General features: G+C 38.6%; 1 protein-coding gene across 1 annotated transcript in view; it reads left to right on the forward strand.

Moving 5' to 3' along the window:
- MGAM2 (maltase-glucoamylase 2 (putative)) overlaps positions 1-18,913 on the forward strand; it is a 107,132-nt gene that overhangs the window by 85,990 nt on the left and 2,229 nt on the right. The window contains 4 exon segments of the mRNA XM_031936079.1: positions 12,324-12,373; positions 17,128-17,301; positions 18,616-18,911; position 18,913. The exon segment at position 18,913 is cut by the window's right edge and continues 2,229 nt beyond it. Of these exon segments, the coding sequence (XP_031791939.1) occupies positions 12,324-12,373; positions 17,128-17,301; positions 18,616-18,911; position 18,913 (521 nt within the window).

Raw genomic sequence — 18,913 nt, forward strand, 5'->3', positions numbered from 1 at the left:
ACATTTTCACGAAATTGATTCTTCCTATCCATGAGCATGGTATGTTCTTCCATTTGTTTGTGTCCTCTTTGATTTCACTGAGCAGTGGTTTGTAGTTCTCCTTGAAGAGGTCCTTTACATCCCTTGTAAGTTGGATTCCTAGGTATTTTATTCTCTTTGAAGCAATTGTGAATGGAAGTTCATTCCTGATTTGGCTCTCTGCTTGTCTGTTACTGGTGTATAAGAATGCTTGTGATTTTTGCACATTAATTTTGTATCCTGAGACTTTGCTGAAGTTGCTTATGAGCTTAAGGAGATTTTGGGCTGAGACGATGGGGTTTTCTAAATATACAATCATGTCATCTGCAAACAGGGACAATTTGACTTCTTCTTTTCCTAACTGAATACCCTTGATTTCTTTCTCTTGCCTGATTGCCCTAGCCAGAACTTCCAACACTATGTTGAATAGGAGTGTTGAGAGAGGGCATCCCTGTCTTGTGCCAGTTTTCAAAGGGAATTTTTCCAGTTTTTGCCCATTCAGTGTGATATTAGCTGTGGGTTTGTCATAAATAGCTCTTATTATTTTGAGGTACGTTCCATCAATACCGAATTTATTGAGCGTTTTTAGCATGAAGGGCTGTTGAATTTTGTCAAAAGCCTTTTCTGCATCTATTGAGATAATCATGTGGTTCTTGTCTTTGGTTCTGTTTATATGCTGGATTACGTTTATTGATTTGCGAATGTTGAACCAGCCTTGCATCCCAGGGATGAAGCCCACTTGATCATGGTGGATAAGCTTTTTGATGTGCTGCTGAATCCGGTTTGCCAGTATTTTATTGAGGATTTTTGCGTCGATGTTCATCAGGGATATTGGTCTAAAATTCTCTTTTTTTGTTGTGCTTCTGCCAGGCTTTGGTATCAGGATGATGTTGGCCTCCTAAAATGAGTTAGGGAGGATTCCCTCTTTTTCTATTGATTGGAATAGTTTCAGAAGGAATGGTACCAGCTCCTCCTTGTACCTCTGGTAGAATTCAGCTGTGAATCCATCTGGTCCTGGGCTTTTTTTGGTGGGTAGGCTATTAATTGTTGCCTCAATTTCAGAGCCTGCTATTGGTCTATTCAGGGATTCAACTTCTTCCTGGTTTAGTCTTGGGAGAGTGTAAGTGTCCAGGAAATTATCCATTTCTTCTAGATTTTCTAGTTGATTTGCGTAGAGGTGTTTATAGTATTCTCTGATGGTAGTTTGTATTTCTGTGGGGTCGGTGGTGATATCCCCTTTATCATTTTTTATTGCATCTATTTGATTCCTCTCCCTTTTCTTCTTTATTAGTCTTGCTAGTGGTCTGTCAATTTTGTTGATCTTTTCAAAAAACCAACTCCTGGATTCATTGATTTTTTGGAGGGTTTTTTGTGTCTCTATCTCCTTCAGTTCTGCTCTGATCTTAGTTATTTCTTGCCTTCTGCTAGCTTTTGAATGTGTTTGCTCTTGCCTCTCTAGTTCTTTTAATTGTGATGTTAGAGTGTCAATTTTAGATCTTTCCTGCTTTCTCTTGTGGGCATTTAGTGCTATAAATTTCCCTCTACACACTGCTTTAAATGTGTCCCAGAGATTCTGGTATGTTGTATCTTTGTTCTCATTGGTTTCAAAGAACATCTTTATTTCTGCTTTCATTTCGTTATGTACCCAGTAGTCATTCAGGAGCAGGTTGTTCAGTTTCCATGTAGTTGAGCGGTTTTGATTGAGTTTCTTAGTCCTGAGTTCTAGTTTGATTGCACTGTGGTCTGAGAGACAGTTTGTTATAATTTCTGTTCTTTTACATTTGCTGAGGAGTGCTTTACTTCCAATTATGTGGTCAATTTTGGAATAAGTGCGATGTGGTGCTGAGAAGAATGTATATTCTGTTGACTTGGGGTGGAGAGTTCTATAGATGTCTATTAGGTCTGCTTGGTGCAGAGATGAGTTCAATTCCTGGATATCCTTGTTAACTTTCTGTCTCATTGATCTGTCTAATGTTGACAGTGGAGTGTTGAAGTCTCCCATTATTATTGTATGGGAGTCTAAGTCTCTTTGTAAGTCTCTAAGGACTTGCTTTATGAATCTGGGTGCTCCTGTATTGGGTGCATATATATTTAGGATAGTTAGCTCTTCCTGTTGAATTGATCCCTTTACCATTATGTAATGGCCTTCTTTGTCTCTTTTGATCTTTGATGGTTTAAAGTCTGTTTTATCAGAGACTAGGATTGCAACCCCTGCTTTTTTTTGTTCTCCATTTGCTTGGTAGATCTTCCTCCATCCCTTTATTTTGAGCCTATGTATGTCTCTGCATGTGAGATGGGTCTCCTGAAGACAGCAGACTGATGGGTCTTGACTCTTTATCCAGTTTGCCAGTCTGTGTCTTTTAATTGGAGCATTTAGTCCATTTACATTTAAGGTTAATATTGTTATGTGTGAACTTGATCCTGCCATTATGATATTAACTGGTGATTTTGCTCATTAGTTGATGCAGTTTCTTCCTAGGCTCGATGGTCTTTACATTTTGGCATGTTTTTGCAATGGCTGGTACCGGTTGTTCCTTTCCATGTTTAGGGCTTCCTTCAGGGTCTCTTGTAAGGCAGGCCTGGTGGTGACAAAATCTCTAAGCATTTGCTTATCTGTAAAGAATTTTATTTCTCCTTCACTTATGAAACTTAGTTTGGCTGGATATGAAATTCTGGGTTTAAAATTCTTTTCTTTAAGAACTTTGAATATTGGCCCCCACTCTCTTCTGGCTTGTAGAGTTTCTGCCGAGAGATCTGCTGTCAGTCTGATGGGCTTCCCTTTGTGGGTAACCCGACCTTTCTCTCTGGCTGCCCTTAAGATTTTTTCCTTCATTTCAACTTTGGTGAATCTGGCAATTATGTGTCTTGGAGTTGCTCTTCTGGAGGAGTATCTTTGTGGATTTCCTGAATTTGATTCACAAATTAAATTCCTGAATTTGAATGTTGGCCTGCCCTGCTAGGTTGGGGAAGTTCTCCTGGATGATATCCTGAAGAGTGTTTTCCAATTTGGTTCCATTTTCCCCCTCACTTTCAGGCACCCCAATCAGACGTAGATTTGGTCTTTTTACATAATCCCATACTTCTTGCAGGCTTTGTTCATTTCTTTTTCTTCTTTTTTCTTTTGGTTTCTCTTCTCGCTTCATTTCATTCATTTGATTCTCAAACGCTGATACTCTTTCTTCCAGTTGATCGAGTCGGTTACTGAAGCTTGTGCATTTGTCACGTATTTCTCGTGTCATGGTTTTCATCTCTGTCATTTCGTTTATGACCTTCTCTGCATTAATTAGTCTAGCTGTCAATTCTTCCACTCTTTTTTCAAGATTTTTAGTTTCTTTGCGCTGGGTACGTAATTCCTCCTTTAGCTCTGAGAGGTTTGATGGACTGAAGCCTTCTTCTCTCATCTGGTCAAAATCATTCTCTGACCAACTTTGATCCGTTGCTGGCGATGGGCTGTGCTCCTTTGCAGGAGGAGATGCGCTCTTATTTTTTGAATTTCCAGCTTTTCTGCCCTGCTTTTTCCCCATCTTTGTGGTTTTATCTGTCTCTGGTCTTTGATGATGGTGACGAACTGATGGGGTTTTGGTATGGGCATCCTTCCTGTTTGATAGTTTTCCTTCTGACAGTCAGGACCCTCAGCTATAGGTCTGTTGGACATTGCTTGAGGTCCACTCCAGACGCTGTTTGCCTGGGTATCAGCAGCAGAGTTTGCAGAAGATAGAATATTGCTGAATAGCGAGTGCACCTGTCTGATTCTTGCTTTGGAAGCTTCCTCTCAGGGGTGTACTCCACCCTGTGAGGTGTGGGGTGTCAGACTGCCCCTAGTGGGGGATGTCTCCCAGTTAGGCTACTCAGGGATCAGGGACCCACTTGAGCAGGCAGCCTGCCCCTTCTCAGATCTCAACCTCCCTGTTGGGAGATCCACTGCTCTCTTCAAAGCTGTCAGACAGAGTCGTTCGCGTCTGCACAGGCCTCTGCTGCTTCCCCTGTTATTTTTTAGCTGTGTCCTGTCCCCAGAGGTGGAGTCTACAGAGACAGGCAGGTTTCCTTGAGCTGCTGTGAGCTCCACCCAGTTCGAGCTTCCCAGCGGCTTTGTTTACCTACTTAAGCCTCAGCGATGGCGGGCACCCCTCCCCCAGCCTTGCTGCTGCCTTGAGGTTAGATTGCCACAGACTGCTGTGTTAGCAAGGAGGGAGGCTCCGTGGGCGTGGGACCCTCCCGGCCAGGTGTGGGATATATTCTCCAGTGTGCCGGTGTGCTTACAGCGCAGTATTGGGGTGGGAGTTACCCGATTTTCCAGGTGTTGTGTGTCTCAGTTCCCCTGGCTAGGAAAAGGGACTCCCTTCCCCCTTGCGCTTCCCAGGTGAGGCGATGTCTCGCCCTGCTTCAGCTCTCACTGGTCAGGCTGCAGCAGCTGACCAGCACCGATTGTCCGGCACTCCCGAGTGAGATGACCCCAGTACCTCAGTTGAAAATGCAGAAATCACCAGTCTTCTGTGTCGCTCGCGCTGGGAGATGGAGACTGGAGCTGTTCCTATTCGGCCATCTTGCTCCGCCCCCCTCGAAAATGCTTAATTTTTAATATGACTGAAAACGTTCTGCATATTTAATTTGTGAATCCTGTTTATTTTCCTCTAACATAATGACGGAAACGTGTGAATGTTATTATTTACTCCTTATAAATACTATTATGATGCTCAAATTCTATTGAGAGAATATGTACAGGATGGTTTTGATTTTCATTGTTATAAATAACATCCTTTTTTTTTTTTTTTTTTGAGTCTCACTCTTTTGTTTAGGCTGCAGTGGTGTGATCTCAGCTCACTGCAACCTTCTCCTCCCTAATTCAAGTGATTCTCCTGGCTCAGCCTCCCTGAGTAGATGGGATTTCAGGTGTGTGGCACAACACCCACTAATTTTTGTATTTTTAGTAGAGATGGTTTCGCCATGTTGGCCAGGCTGGTCTCGAACTCTTGGCCTCAAGTGATTCACCTTCCTCAGCCTCCCAAAGTGCTGAGATTACAGGTGTCAGCCACCGTTCCCAGCCCATAAATAACATCCTTGAGTGTTAACCATTGTTTCCATTTTAGAATATGTCCATAAAGTAGATTCCTGGAAGTGATATTAGTATCTTTTAATCACCTTTAAAAGAGTTGTGATTTATACAAAGAAAATGTATCCATTTTAAGAATACAGTGAAGTTTTGACAAATGTGTACAGTTGTACAGCCACTACCACAATAAAGATGTGAAATATTTTTATAACCCCAAAAGTTCCCCTTTTATAGTCAGTCTGTGGATTCATCCAACTGTGGTTTGAAAATGTAGTTAGCCTACAATAGTTGCATCTATACTGACCATGTACAGACATGTTTTTCTTGTTATTATTTTGTAAACAATACAGAATACCATGATTTATATAATGTTTATATTGGATCAGGTATTATAAGTACCCTGGAGATTATTTAAAGTACATGGGAGGATGTGTATAAGTTATATGCAAATATTACACCACAAAATAACTTACATTCAAATAATAATGTCAGATTCATTTTAATGGTCAAAAAATGAAACCACTGAAATATTCATCAATAAGTACATTGGTCAACAGTCATGGAATATTACCATGGAAGACACCATGGATTATTATTAGGAATAAAAAGTAATTAATTCCTTTTACATGCAACAGCATGAATGAATGTAAAAAGCATTTTGCTAAGTTAAAGATGCTAAAAATACAAAAAATAGTACATATTGTATGATTCTATTCACATAAAATCTAGAAAATACAAATCTAATTTATAGTGACAGAAAGCAGAACAGTAGTTGCCAGATCCTGGAAGGAAGGCTCAGGAGTGGGGAGAAGCTGGCTAGAAAGAAGTACAGCTGTCCTTGGGTGTCCATAGGGGGTTGGTTCCAGGACCCCTGTGGATATCAAATTCCACAGATGCTCAAGTTCCTTATATAAAATGGTAAATTTTTATAATTTCAACTTTTAGTTTAGATGCAGGAGGTACATGTGCAGAATTGTTACATGGACATATTGTATGATGCTGAGGTTTGGGGTATGGATCACATCACCCAGGCAGTGAGCATAGTAACTAATGGGTAGTTTTTCAACCCATGCCCCCCTTCCTTGTTGCCTTCTCTAATAGCCTGCAGTGTCTATTTTTCTTGTCTTTATGTCCATGTGTACTCAGTGTTTAGCTCCCACTTAAAAGTAAGAAAATGCATTATTTGGTTTTCTTTTTCTGTATTAATTTTCTTAAGGTTGTGACCTCCAGCTGCATCCATGCTGCTGCATAAGACATGATTTCATTCTTTTTTATGGCTGTGTAGTGTTCCATGGTGTATGTATATGTACCACTTTTTCTTTATCCAATCCTTTGTTGATAGGCACCTGTGTTGATTCCATGTCTTTGCAATTGACTAGTGCTGCGAGGAACATAAGAGTGCATGGGTCCTTTTGGTAGAATGATTTATTTTCCTTTGGGTACATACCAAATAATGAGATTGCTGGGTTGAATGGTAGTCCTGTTTTAATTTCTTTGATAAATCTCCAGACTACTTTCCTCAGTGGCTAAACTAATTTACATTTCCACCAACAGTGTTTAAGCATTTCCTTTTCTCTGCAGCCTTGCTAGCATATGTTATTATTTGACTTTTTAATAATAGTGGGTTTGATTTGCATTTCTCTAATGATTGGTGATGATAAGCATTTTTTCATGTTTATTTGCCACTTACATGTCTTCTTTAGAGAAGTGTCTGTTCATGTCTTTTGGCTGTTTTTCAATGGGGTTATTTGACTTTTGCTTCTTGATTTAAGTTTCTTATAGAATCTGGAGGTTAGACCTTTGTTGGATGCATAGCTTGTGAATACTCTCTCCTATTCTGTAGGTTGTCTACTCTGTTGATAGCTTTTTTCACTGTGAAGAAGCTCTTCAGTTTAATTAAGTTCAACCTGTCAATTTTTGTTTTTGTTGTAATTGCTTTTGGGGACTCAGCCAAAATTTTTTGCTAAGACCAATGTCAAGAAATCAGACAAGACACAAATAAATGGAGAGAAACATTCCATGCTCATGGATTCGAAGAATCAAAGCAATATACAGATTCAACACTATCTTTTATCAAACTAGCAACATCATTTTTCACAGAATTAGAAAAAAACTATTAGAAAACTCCTATGGAACCAGAAAAAGAGCCCAAATAGCCAAAGCCATCCTAAGCAAAAGAAACAAAGACAGAGGTATCACACTACCCAACATCAAGCTACACTTGAAGGCTACAGTAACCAGAACAGCATGCATAGTACTGTTATAAAAACAGACACATAGCAATAGAACAGTATAGAAAATCCAGAAATAAAACCACATGACTACCAACCATCTGATGTTTGACAAACTTGACAAAAACAACCAGTGGAGAAAGACTGTATTCAATAAATGGTGCTGAGGCAACTGGCTAGCCATGTGCAGAAGAATGAAACTGAACCCTTACCTTTCACTGTATAAAAAAATTAACTAGAGACGGATTAAAGATTTAAATGTAAGACCTCAAACTATACAAATCCTAGAAGGAAATACTTTTCATGTTCTTCTTTTTCTTTGGTTATTTTAGCTCTTTTGTATTTCACACAGGTTTTTAAATCAACTTATCAATTTTTAACAAGACCACCTTCTGGAATTTTGACTGGAGTTGCTTTTATTCTTAAGACCAATTTTTGAATATTTGTGATGACAAATTTTTTTTCCTCTGTCTCTTTCTCTCATCTACTTACCTACTTATCTACCTATCTATCTCTATATAATTACCATTTACTTAGATCTTCTTTAATTACTCTTAGCAATGTTTTATAATTTTCGGTGTATGGATCGTGTACATATTTTGTTAAATATGTCCTAAGTATTTTAAGTTTTTGATGGTATTTTAAATAATATTTTAAATTTATCCTAACAGTTTATGGATAATATATTATAACCCTATATTCACTTAATATGACATATGAGAGATATTTTTCAAATGGTTTTATTATCCATTTATGGGTGAAAACTTGCTAAAGAAAAAATATGAAGGAATTAAACAACTTCTCTCTTCAAAGCTCAGTTTAGTCTTTGGACTTTCTTTTTAACATAATCTGATAAGAAACTCTAGGAGAGGCATGTGGTATTCTGAAATTAAATAGATCTAGATTTGAATACTATCTCAGTAACTTTCTGGTTGTATGTCTTCTGGAAAATTACTTTCATTTTGTTGTCTCCATTTCTTCTTTATTATCTACAACATACATCTCTGTTGTAATTTTATGAGGATAAAATGATTTAACATACGTAAAACATTCCTGGCACATGAGTTCTGAATAAAATGTGTCATTTATATGTAAAGTAAATAAAACTCTATTCTAAACATTTAATATGAGATACTTTACATTAAAATTAGCATGTCTAACTTATGAAAACAAAATGAAAATAAATAAGTAAATAAAATAAAATTAGTGTGGTTAATAAAATAAGACAATAAGGCACCCAAAAGTCAAAAAGAGGAGGTTGACCAGCCATCCTGGATTTCAAAGCTGTGGCAGGACTTGAGCCTTATAAGCATAATATACTACAGTGCCAATTTTTAAATTTAAGAACTGTATTTATTAAATGCACTTTAATATTCTTGTCTCTTGGGAAAGTACATTTTTTTCTCAAATTAAGCCTTTGTGAAAGATGAATGTTTAATCAAGGGTTTGGTAGGTGAGGAAGGAATGATAATAAAAGGAGTCAGTGCCCATGATGAGACATTCAACACTTTGGTACCTCAGTGACATTCTTGCCAATGGGACTGCAGACTATTTTATGTTGTCAGATCATGACAAGTACTTGGTGTATATCCATTCATCAATTGATGGACATTTGGATTGTTTCCACTTTTTGGCAATTATAAATAATGCTGCTATGAACATCTGAGTATAAGTTCTTGAATAGACACACTTTTAAAAACTCTCTTGTGTACTATACATACCTGGAAGTGAAATTTCCGGCTTATATGGTAACTCTATGTTTAACTGTTGATGAAATATCCAGCTGTTTTCTATAGAGGCAGCACCATTTTACATCCCAATCAACAGTGTATGAGGGTTCTGATTTATCTTCTTCCTTATCAACTTTTATTATCTATCTTTTTCATTATAATCATTGTAGTGGGTGAAAAGCTGTAGTTTATTGTGGTTTTGATTAATTTATATTTCCCTGATAACTAATGTTGTTGAACATCTTTACATGTACCTATTATTCATGTGTACATTTTCTTCAGAGAAATGATTTTTCATATGCTTTTCACATTGTAAAATTAAAGTGTCTTTATTATTGAATCATAAACAGTCTTTATAGAATTTAGATAAAAGTCCCTCATCTGATGCATGATTTTCAAATATTTTCTCTCGTTTAGCTGGTGCCTCTTTTGAGGCATAAACTTTTAAATTTTGATGAAGTCTAATTTATCTATTTTTTTCCATTTGTTTAATGTGCTTTTGGTGTTATATCTAAGAAACCATTGCCCATTACAAAGTCCCAAGGATTTGCTACTAGGTTTTCTTCTAAGAGTTTTATAATTTTAGCTCTTACATTAAACTCTCTGGTTCTTGTTGAGTTAATTTTTGTATATGGTGTGAGACAGGAGTCTAACTTCTTTCTTTTGTGTGTGGATTCCAGTTTTCCCAGAACCATTTGTGAAAAGATTATTATTTTCTCATTGAATTATTTTGGAATTTTTGTTAAAAATAAATAGATCATTACTGTGAGGATTTATTTCTGAATTTTCAGTTCTATTATATTAATCTACATGTCTATTCTTATGTCAGCACTACACCGTCTTGATTACAGTGGATTTGTAGTACGTTTTAAAATCAGGAAGCATGAGCTCTTCAATTTTGTTCGTTTTCAAAAATGGGCCTTATTTTAAAGCAGGTTTTCGCAACCTCAGCAATATTGACGTTTTGGGCTAAATAATTATTTTGTGGTGGTGGCTGGGCTGGTTATTACAGCAGTTTAGCAGCATCCCTGCCCTCTCCCCACTTGATGTCAAAAGCAAAGTTATCTTCAAGATAACTACATGATCTCTAAATATTGTAAAATGTCCCCAGAGAGGCAAATTTACTGCTGGTTGAGGATCAATGTTTTAAGAGAACATAGAAAGTCCTTTGATACAGGATTAGAACTAGATGAGTGATGTCATTGCAGGTTAATAACATCACAATTAGTATGCAAAATCAACCCTCTATGAGCAATATGTTTCGAAAATGTAAACAAATAAAGCCATTTCCTACAAAATTTTAACTTTCTGTTATAGTATATTTTAGTCTTAAGGTTAAAAATTAATAGTACCTGAAACTTTCAAACTTTTAAATTTTTATGGAATTTTTATCGCTTTTAAAAATCAGACAGGCTTAAAAATTCAAATTTACTAAGATACAGTGTAAGTGTAAGTGTAACTTAAATGTTCTGTTAACAGACTTGGAACCATTTATTTAACTTTTCCTCACATAAGGTGATATAATAGCTAGTTCAAGGATAATCTTAAAAAAACATGTTGACAGAATCCCATTCTTTACAAATTTTTATTAAGTGCTAGAAAAGGCTGTAGTGTTTGCCCAGGTTACATTTTCTAGCCAAGACTAAATTTTAAAATATGGGTTGTATAATTGTTTCCATAAAAGTGGAGGTAATTTAGAATACGTAGAGAGTGAGTTGGTTTGGGAGAGAATGTCTTGGAATACTGACAAGAGTTGGAATGTTGAGAAGGGCCAAGAACAGAACATGAAGTGAAACTGACTTTTAAGCAACAAACCTGCACGTTATGCACATGTACCCTAGAACTTAAAGTATAATAAAAAAAAAAAAAGAAAAGAAAAGAAACAGGGAGTTATAGGAACCATATGGGAAGGAGACATAAAGTAAGAAATATTTCAGAGGAGAGGTGTGTGGTCAAAGTGACCTAAAAATCCTGAACAATATTAGGATATATTTAGATTTTATATACTAATGTCACTGGTGACTTAGAAAGGGTCAGATTCCATGGAAAAAGGAAACACAGGAGCTGGAGTTTAGGAGATGTAAGATTGAATTATGAGTTGGGTACACAGACGTAACAGGCAAAGGCTACATTTATTTATTCATTTATTTTTATTTATTTATTTTTTTGAGATGGAATCTCGCTCTGTCTCCTAGGTTGGAGTGCAGTGGCACGATCTTGGCTCTCTGCAAGCTCCGCCTCCTGGGTTCATGCCATTCTCCCACATCAGCATGCTGAGTAGCTGAGACTACAGGCGCCCACCACCGCACCTGGCTAATTTTGTTTTTGTATTTTTAGTAGAGACAGGGTTTCACCATGTTAGCCAGGATGGTCTCGATCTCCTGACCTCATGATCCACCCGCCTTGGCCTCCCAAAGTGCTGGGATTACAGGTGTGAGCCACCGTTCTCAACCCAGCAAAGGCTACCTTTTTAAGATGTATGGTAATAAAAAGGAGACGTGGTAGTAGCTTGATATAAATAGAATTAAGTAACAGTGTTACCAGAACAGAGTACTCTGGAGCATAAATGTAGCTTGAAAAAGCAGAGAAGGTATAGGGAAGAACTGATGGAGTAAATTCTACTGAGGCAGAAGTGCTTGGAATCTGGAGCACTGTGGGAGGATGAGCTAAGAGTAGGGAGAGAAGAATGGTGAAGGTGAAGATTGGTTATGACTTCGATGACAGTGAGCAATCAATTTTAAGTACTTATTCTGCACAAGAAGAATGTTATGTGCCTTACTGCCATTAAGTGGGTACTATTATCTCCATTCAATAGATGATAAAATGTTAAGTAACTTGTCGGAGGTTGCACAACTATTAAGTACAAGAGTTGGGATTTCGATCCATGTCTACCTGACTTGGGAGCCTAAATTCCTAACCACCTGCCTCTGCTTTATCATCATAGTCTTTAACATCATAGCTATGTGAACTGCTATGACTACATGCTTGCTGTCTCGTACAGAATAACCAACCAGTAGTCTCCACACTTCAGCTAATCTATCCTTAGTTCAACCCAGATTCTCTTGCATTTGTAATCTTCTGACCTCCCCGGCAAGGTACCCATTTCTGTTTGCACATCCCCACACTAACATGCAGTGAAATAGTCTCTTAGCCACTATCTTCAGTACTCCTCAGAGAGGTGACAATCATCAGTAACTGTGACCCCACAGAGATATTTTCTGACCATGCTCAAGATTATTTGCTGCAATTGAAGCAGTTAGTAGTTGTTTATTCTTTTCTTTTCCTCGTTTACAGATACCTATGAAAATGGAAATTATTTTTTGGCAAACTTTATAGCAGCTCAGGTAAGACTAATTTACTATATTTTATAAATCTTTTCCCAGTTGTCTACAGATTAAACATTACAGTCAACTGTGTAAATGTAATATCCCACATCTTAATAGGAGGTTCTTCTTGCCTTTACTTTTATAATCCAGGTCTGTTGTCCTTAAAATAAGGAAGAAACAATCCTTATTTTGGCAGTTTTCCAGCATACCATCTCTATGAAAAGAAACTTGGAATTCATACAATGCTGGGGAAAAAATGGGGCCTTAAATGTATAACATGTTTCCCAAAGATGAGAAATTTACTGGCTAATAAATTTTGAAAGAAAATGCTATATAAGTTATTAATTATGCAATAATGCATGGAAGACCTCAAAACCTTAGTGGCATCTGACAATAAGCACTTACTTGGCTCATGAGCTTGCAAGGCTCAGAGGATCTGGGCCTGGTCTTGGCTGATCTTTGCCAGCTCACATACATCTCCAGTCAGTCTTGGCTCTATTGGGCTGTTTAGATAATCTTGGCTATGTATTCACATATCTGGCGGGGGGTCAGCTGACTCTCATACGACTTATCACGGCCTTATGGGAAGGTCTAGGCATGGCTTCTTCATAATTATGGAAGAGGGCTAAAAGAAAAAAATAAAAGTGGAGATCCCTTAGTTCTTTTTATTTTTTATTTTTTTGTATCGAATTGACTAATTTCTCATTACTAAAGCAAAATCACATGGTCAAGCCCAGAGACAGAGGAGGGACAGAATGCCTCAACTGGAGTGGGAGGGCATTGCAAAATTGCATGGAACGGGGTATGGATTTGTAAGGGGTGAATAATTCATAACAGTGATGCAATCAATGCACCTTGCATGTTAAATGATCCCATGGATAATCTATGCAATTTTAATTAGAGTATGAGGAGGATCATTCTAGGTCCAACCTGGATTCTGCTTCTCTAATTTTACCTAGTCACTTTAACCTAGGAGTAGTATAGCAGAAATCTATTTTTTTTCTATAACAGTGATTCACATATTTGAAGATGTCTCTCAGTTATTCCTTTTGTCTTCTTAGAATTATACATCACCAGGCTAACTTCATATTTCCTCTGTTTCCTGCTTATAGTGGTTTCCAGATCTGATCATTCTGTTTAGACTCCAGTTAACTTAGATTTCTTTTAAAACACCAGATTGAGAGCATGTTTTAGAGCTGTTCTATCCAGTATGATAGCCCCCTGTAGCCAAAGGAAGCCATGAGGGACAGTGCTATCCAGCCCAGATACTACACTTTTCCCACGGTCTTTGCAACCCACAGACCAGGAGATTCCCTCAGGTGCCTACACCACCAGGACCCTGGGTTTCAAGCACAAAACTGGGTGGCCGTTTGGGCAGACACCAAGCTAGCTGCAGGAGTTTGTTTTTTTTTTTTTTTTTCATACCCCAGTGGTGCCTGGAACACCAATGAGACAGAACCATTCACTCCCCTGGAAAACCAGGGAGCCGAGTGGTCTTGCTCAGTGGATCCAAACCCCACAGAGCCCAGCAAGCTAAGATCCACAGGCTTGAAGTTCTCCCTGCCAGCACAGCAGTCTGAAGTCGATGTGGGAAGCTTGAGCTTGGTGGAGGGAGGGGCGTCTGCCATTACTGAGGCTTGAGTAGGTGGTTTTCCCCTCATGGTGTAAACAAAGCCACCAGGAAGTTTGAACTGGGCAGAGCCCACCACAGCTCCACAAAGCCGCTGTAGCCAGACTGCCTCTCTAGATTCCTCCTCTCTAGGCAGGGCATCTCTGAAAGAAAGGCAGCAGCCCCAGTCAGGGTCTTGTAGATAAAACTCCCATCTCTCTGGGACAGAGCACCTGGGGGAAGGGGCTGCTGTGGACACAGCTTCAGCAGACTTAAACCTTCCTGCCTGCCAGCTCTGAAGAGAACAGTGGATCTCCCAGCACAGTGCTGGAGCTCTGCTCAGGGACAGACTGCCTTCTCAAGGGGGTCCCTGACCCCCGTGCCTCCTGACAGGGAGACACTTCCTAGCAGGGGTCAACAGATACCTCATACAGAAGAATTCCAGCTGGCATCTGGTAGGTGCCTCTCTGGGATGAAACTTCCAGAGGAAGGAGCAGGCAGCAATCTTAACTGTTCTGCAGTCTCCGCTGGTGATACCCAGGCAAACAGGGTCTGGAGTGGACCTCCAGCAAACTCCAGCAGACCTGCAGAAGAGGGGCCCGACTGCTAGAAGGAAAACTAATGAGCAGAAAGCAATAGTATCAACATCAACAAAAAGGATGACCATGCAAAAAAATCCATCCGAAGGTCACCCACAGCAAAGATCAAAGGTAGATAAATCCACGAAGATGAGGAAAACCCAGCTCAAAAAGCCTGAAAATTCCAAAAACCATAATGCCCCTTCTCCAAAGGATCACAACTCCTTGCCAGCAAGGGAAGAAAACTGGAGAGAGAATGAATTTTACAAATTGACAGAAGTAGGCTTCAGAAGGTGGGTAATAACAAACTCCTCTGAGCTAAAGGAGCATGTTCTCACTCAATGCAAGGAAGCTAAGAACCTTGATAAAAGGTTAGAGGAATTGCTAACTAGAATAACCAGTTTAGAGAAGAACCTAAATTACCTAATGGAGCTGAAAAATATAGCACGAGAACTTCATGAAGCATATACAAGCATACACAAGTATCAATCACTGAATAGATCAAGCAAAAGAAAGGATATCAGAGATTGAAGATCAACTTAATGAAATAAAGTGTGAAGACAAAATTAGAGAAAAAAGAATGAAAAGGAACAAATAGGCCGGGCGCGGTGGCTCAAGCCTGTAATCCCAGCACTTTGGGAGGCCGAGATGGGCGGATCACGAGGTCAGGAGATCGAGACCATCCTGGCTAACACGGTGAAACCCCGTCTCTACTAAAAAATACAAAAAACTAGCCGGGTGAGGTGGCGGGCGCCTGTAGTCCCAGCTACCTGGGAGGCTGAGGCAGGAGAATGGCGTAAACCCGGGAGGCGGAGCTTGCAGTGAGCTGAGATCCGGCCACTGCACTCCAGCCCGGGCGACAGAGCAAGACTCCGTCTCAAAAAAAAAAAAAAAAAAAAAAAAAAAAAAAGAAAAGGAACAAATAAAGCCTCCAAGAAATATGGGACTATGTGAAAAGACCAAACCTATGTTTGATTGGTGTAGCTGAAAGTGATGAGGAGAATGGAACCAAGTTGGAAAACACACTTCAGGATATTATCCAGGAGAACTTTTCCAACCTAGCAAGACAGGCCAACATTCAAATTCAGGAAATACAGAGAACACCACAAAAAATATTCCTTGAGAAGAGCAACCCCATGACACATAATTGTCAGATTCATGAAGGTTGAAATGAAGGAAAAAATTAAGGTCAACTAGAAAGGTTGGATTGCCCATAAAGGGAAGCCCATCAGACTAACAGCAGATCTCTTTGCAGAAACCTCACAAGCCAGAAGAGAATGGGGGCCAATATTCCACATTCTTAAAGAAAAGAATTTTCAACCCAGAATTTCAAATCCAGCCAAACTAAGCTTCGTAAGTGAAGGAGAAATAAAATCCTTTACAGACAAGCAAATTCTGAGGGATTTTGTCACCACCAGGCCTGCCTTACAAGAGCTCCTGAAGGAAGCACTAAATATGGAAAAGAAAAAACCACTACCAGACCATTGACACTATGAAGAAACTGCATCAACTAATGGGCAAAATAATAATAATAAACTGATAGAAGAAAAGAAAATTTAGGTTTGTTAATATTTTAATATGGACCATAGTCTATCAACAATATATTATTTTTTTGGACTACTCACTTCATTTTCCAGAGCTTCAGTTTCCTTATCTCTAAGATAGCAATAATGATATTTTCTTTTCAAAATGGTTATAAGAATACTTATAATATAGGGAAAATAACTTTCATAATGCTGGTACAATAAACTTATTTTTGGCATTACCAAATTTATTATAGCAGATACTCAAGAAGTATGTCTTCATGAAGTGTGTAGAGAGTAGAATTATAATAACCAGAGGCCGGGAAGGGGTGGGAGCCATAAAGAAAGGTTGGTTAGTGGGAACAAAGAAACAGTTAAATAGCAGGAGTGAGTTCTTGTGTTTGGTAACATAGTAGGGTGATGATAGTTAACAACAATTTATTGTAAATTTCAAAATAGCTAGAAGAGAAGATTTGAAATGTTCCCAATGCAAAGAAATGATGAATATGGCTGGGCATGGTGGCTCTGGCCCGTAATCCCAGCACTTTCGGAGGCTGAGGTGGGTGGATCACGAGGTCAGGGATTGGAGACCAGCCTGGCCAACATAGTGAAACCCCGTCTCTATTAAAAATACAAAAATTAGCCAGGTGTGGTGGCATGCACCTATAGTCCCAGCTGCTTGGGAGGCTGAGGCAGGAGAATCGCTTGAACCCAGGAGCAGAGGTTGCAGTGAGTCCAGACCACACCACTGCACTCCGGCCTGGGTGACAGAGTAAGACTCCGTCTCAAAAAAAAACCAACAAACAAAGAAATGATGAATATTTAAGATAATGGATATCCTAAATACCCTGATTTGATCACTACACATTGTATACATGTATCAAAATATCACATGTTCTCCATAAATATGTTTAATTATTATGTATCAATAAAAATGTAAATACATAAATAGAAATAGCAAACTGATAGAGGAAAAGTAAATTTAGATTTGTTAATATTTTAATATGGATCATAGTCTATCAACAGTATGTTATTTTTTTTCTCTTTATGAACTCTTTATAGAACATCCTGCAAATCCAGACCATACACAATAAGTATTTGAGTGACTCGAATCCACTGAAAGTTGGATATATTAGAATCTGGGGTGTGAACTCTACTTATGTGACGCAAGTCAATGTCACCTATGACAACTGGCAATTTATGGAGACAAATTTCATGAGTGACCCTTATAATCAGGTAGGTCTGAAAGGAATATTAGCATATCATAAGTAAATTTTATCATTCTGCAAAATTATCACCAATAATTTTGCTAACAATTAAAATTATTATCATTGTTATATTCTTGTGTAGTAGAAGGTTATAAATATGTACAATAGATCTGTTCCTGAAAAGTTGCAAATGTTGAATCGTATTGTAAAATGTGCAACATTAATGGTCTTTCTGGTATAGCCTAGGGGTCATTGATCACTGGCCTGATGAGATCCTCTCCATGTATTTACCAAAGAGACTGTGCTGTGTTTTGATAGATTAGTCTTCCACATTAGCAAAATAAAACTTATTTCTGCTGCAAAGGCTAAAACAAAGGTGATTCCCTAAAGCTGTTGAAGGTTTCCCCCATGCTTCCTGCAGTTATTCATGTCCCTGATCAAACTGATGGATCTTACAGGTGGATGAAAATTGGCAGTAAAGTAATACATCCCACCTGTGGTATAAGATAAACGGTTGATAAAACAGGGGGACATAAATAGCAGGCCCTACTGGAGGATTCTAGAACCAACTAAAACAGAATTTTGGAAGATGAAATGCCAATAGTTACCAAAGGCAACCACAAAGAAAAAGGTATCTCAATTTTAGAACAGAAGACATCATAAATACAGAACCAGCAACCCATAGGGGATGGTTTAGAAAAGTGAAAATGGATAACCATAGTTCTTGTGTTCTAAAAACTGAAATGGGTGCCCTGATGGTATTTGGACTTCAGAAAATGGCCCCTCTGAGCACTCAAATAGATCTTCTCCCTCTAGCCTCTTATGGGTATTTACCTTGAAGCATTTTACCTGGACTATTGAGTTCAAAACCACTTTTTGCAAGTAATTGCTTCCAGTTAAGACTGTGCACAAAATCCTTGAATACCTTCTTTTGGAGGTATTTGAGAAAACTCTATGGCATATCTGATGCCTAGTATGTGCCCGACACTATACTGTCTGGGGTGAGGAAAACATGAAACCAGCTTGCTGTCAAGAGGACTAAAACCCAATGGCAAAGCAAAGAGATTTTAAGAAATGTTGGTTTTAATCACAGCTACAAATATTTGTAAACAATAAGGTTCTGACTAAATGAAGTGAAAAGAAAAGATTTCCAGCATAGGGATTATGCACACAGAGCATCTGTCTATAATATCTGACCAAAATCAATGTGACCTAACCTAAAAAGGAATGTATATCCTGTTACTGGATATAAACATTTTTTGTTAAGTTATGATTTAAGAGGTGACCTACATGTGAGGTTTAAGTTCCAAAATACCCATTGATATCTCTTCTTTTCTGGCAGACACTAACTATTCAATTGACTGACAAGAGTATCAACCTGGAAAAGTTAACTGAGGTTACTTGGATTGATGGTGATCCTGTACTTCCCACTCCAACCAAGACAAGCACCATCCCAATGAGTTCTCCTCCTTCTCCATCTACTACCAATGCCGCCAGTTCTGAGACAATCACCAGTTCTGCCAGTGCAAATACTACCACTGGCACTACTGCTACTATTCCCATCACAACCACATCTTTCCCAACAAGTACTATTGGTGTTACAACTAATGCTACTGTTCCCAGTACAACTGCCCCTTTCC

This window comes from Piliocolobus tephrosceles, chromosome 8 (genome assembly GCF_002776525.5).
Source record: "Piliocolobus tephrosceles isolate RC106 chromosome 8, ASM277652v3, whole genome shotgun sequence".
NCBI lineage: Eukaryota > Metazoa > Chordata > Mammalia > Primates > Cercopithecidae > Piliocolobus > Piliocolobus tephrosceles.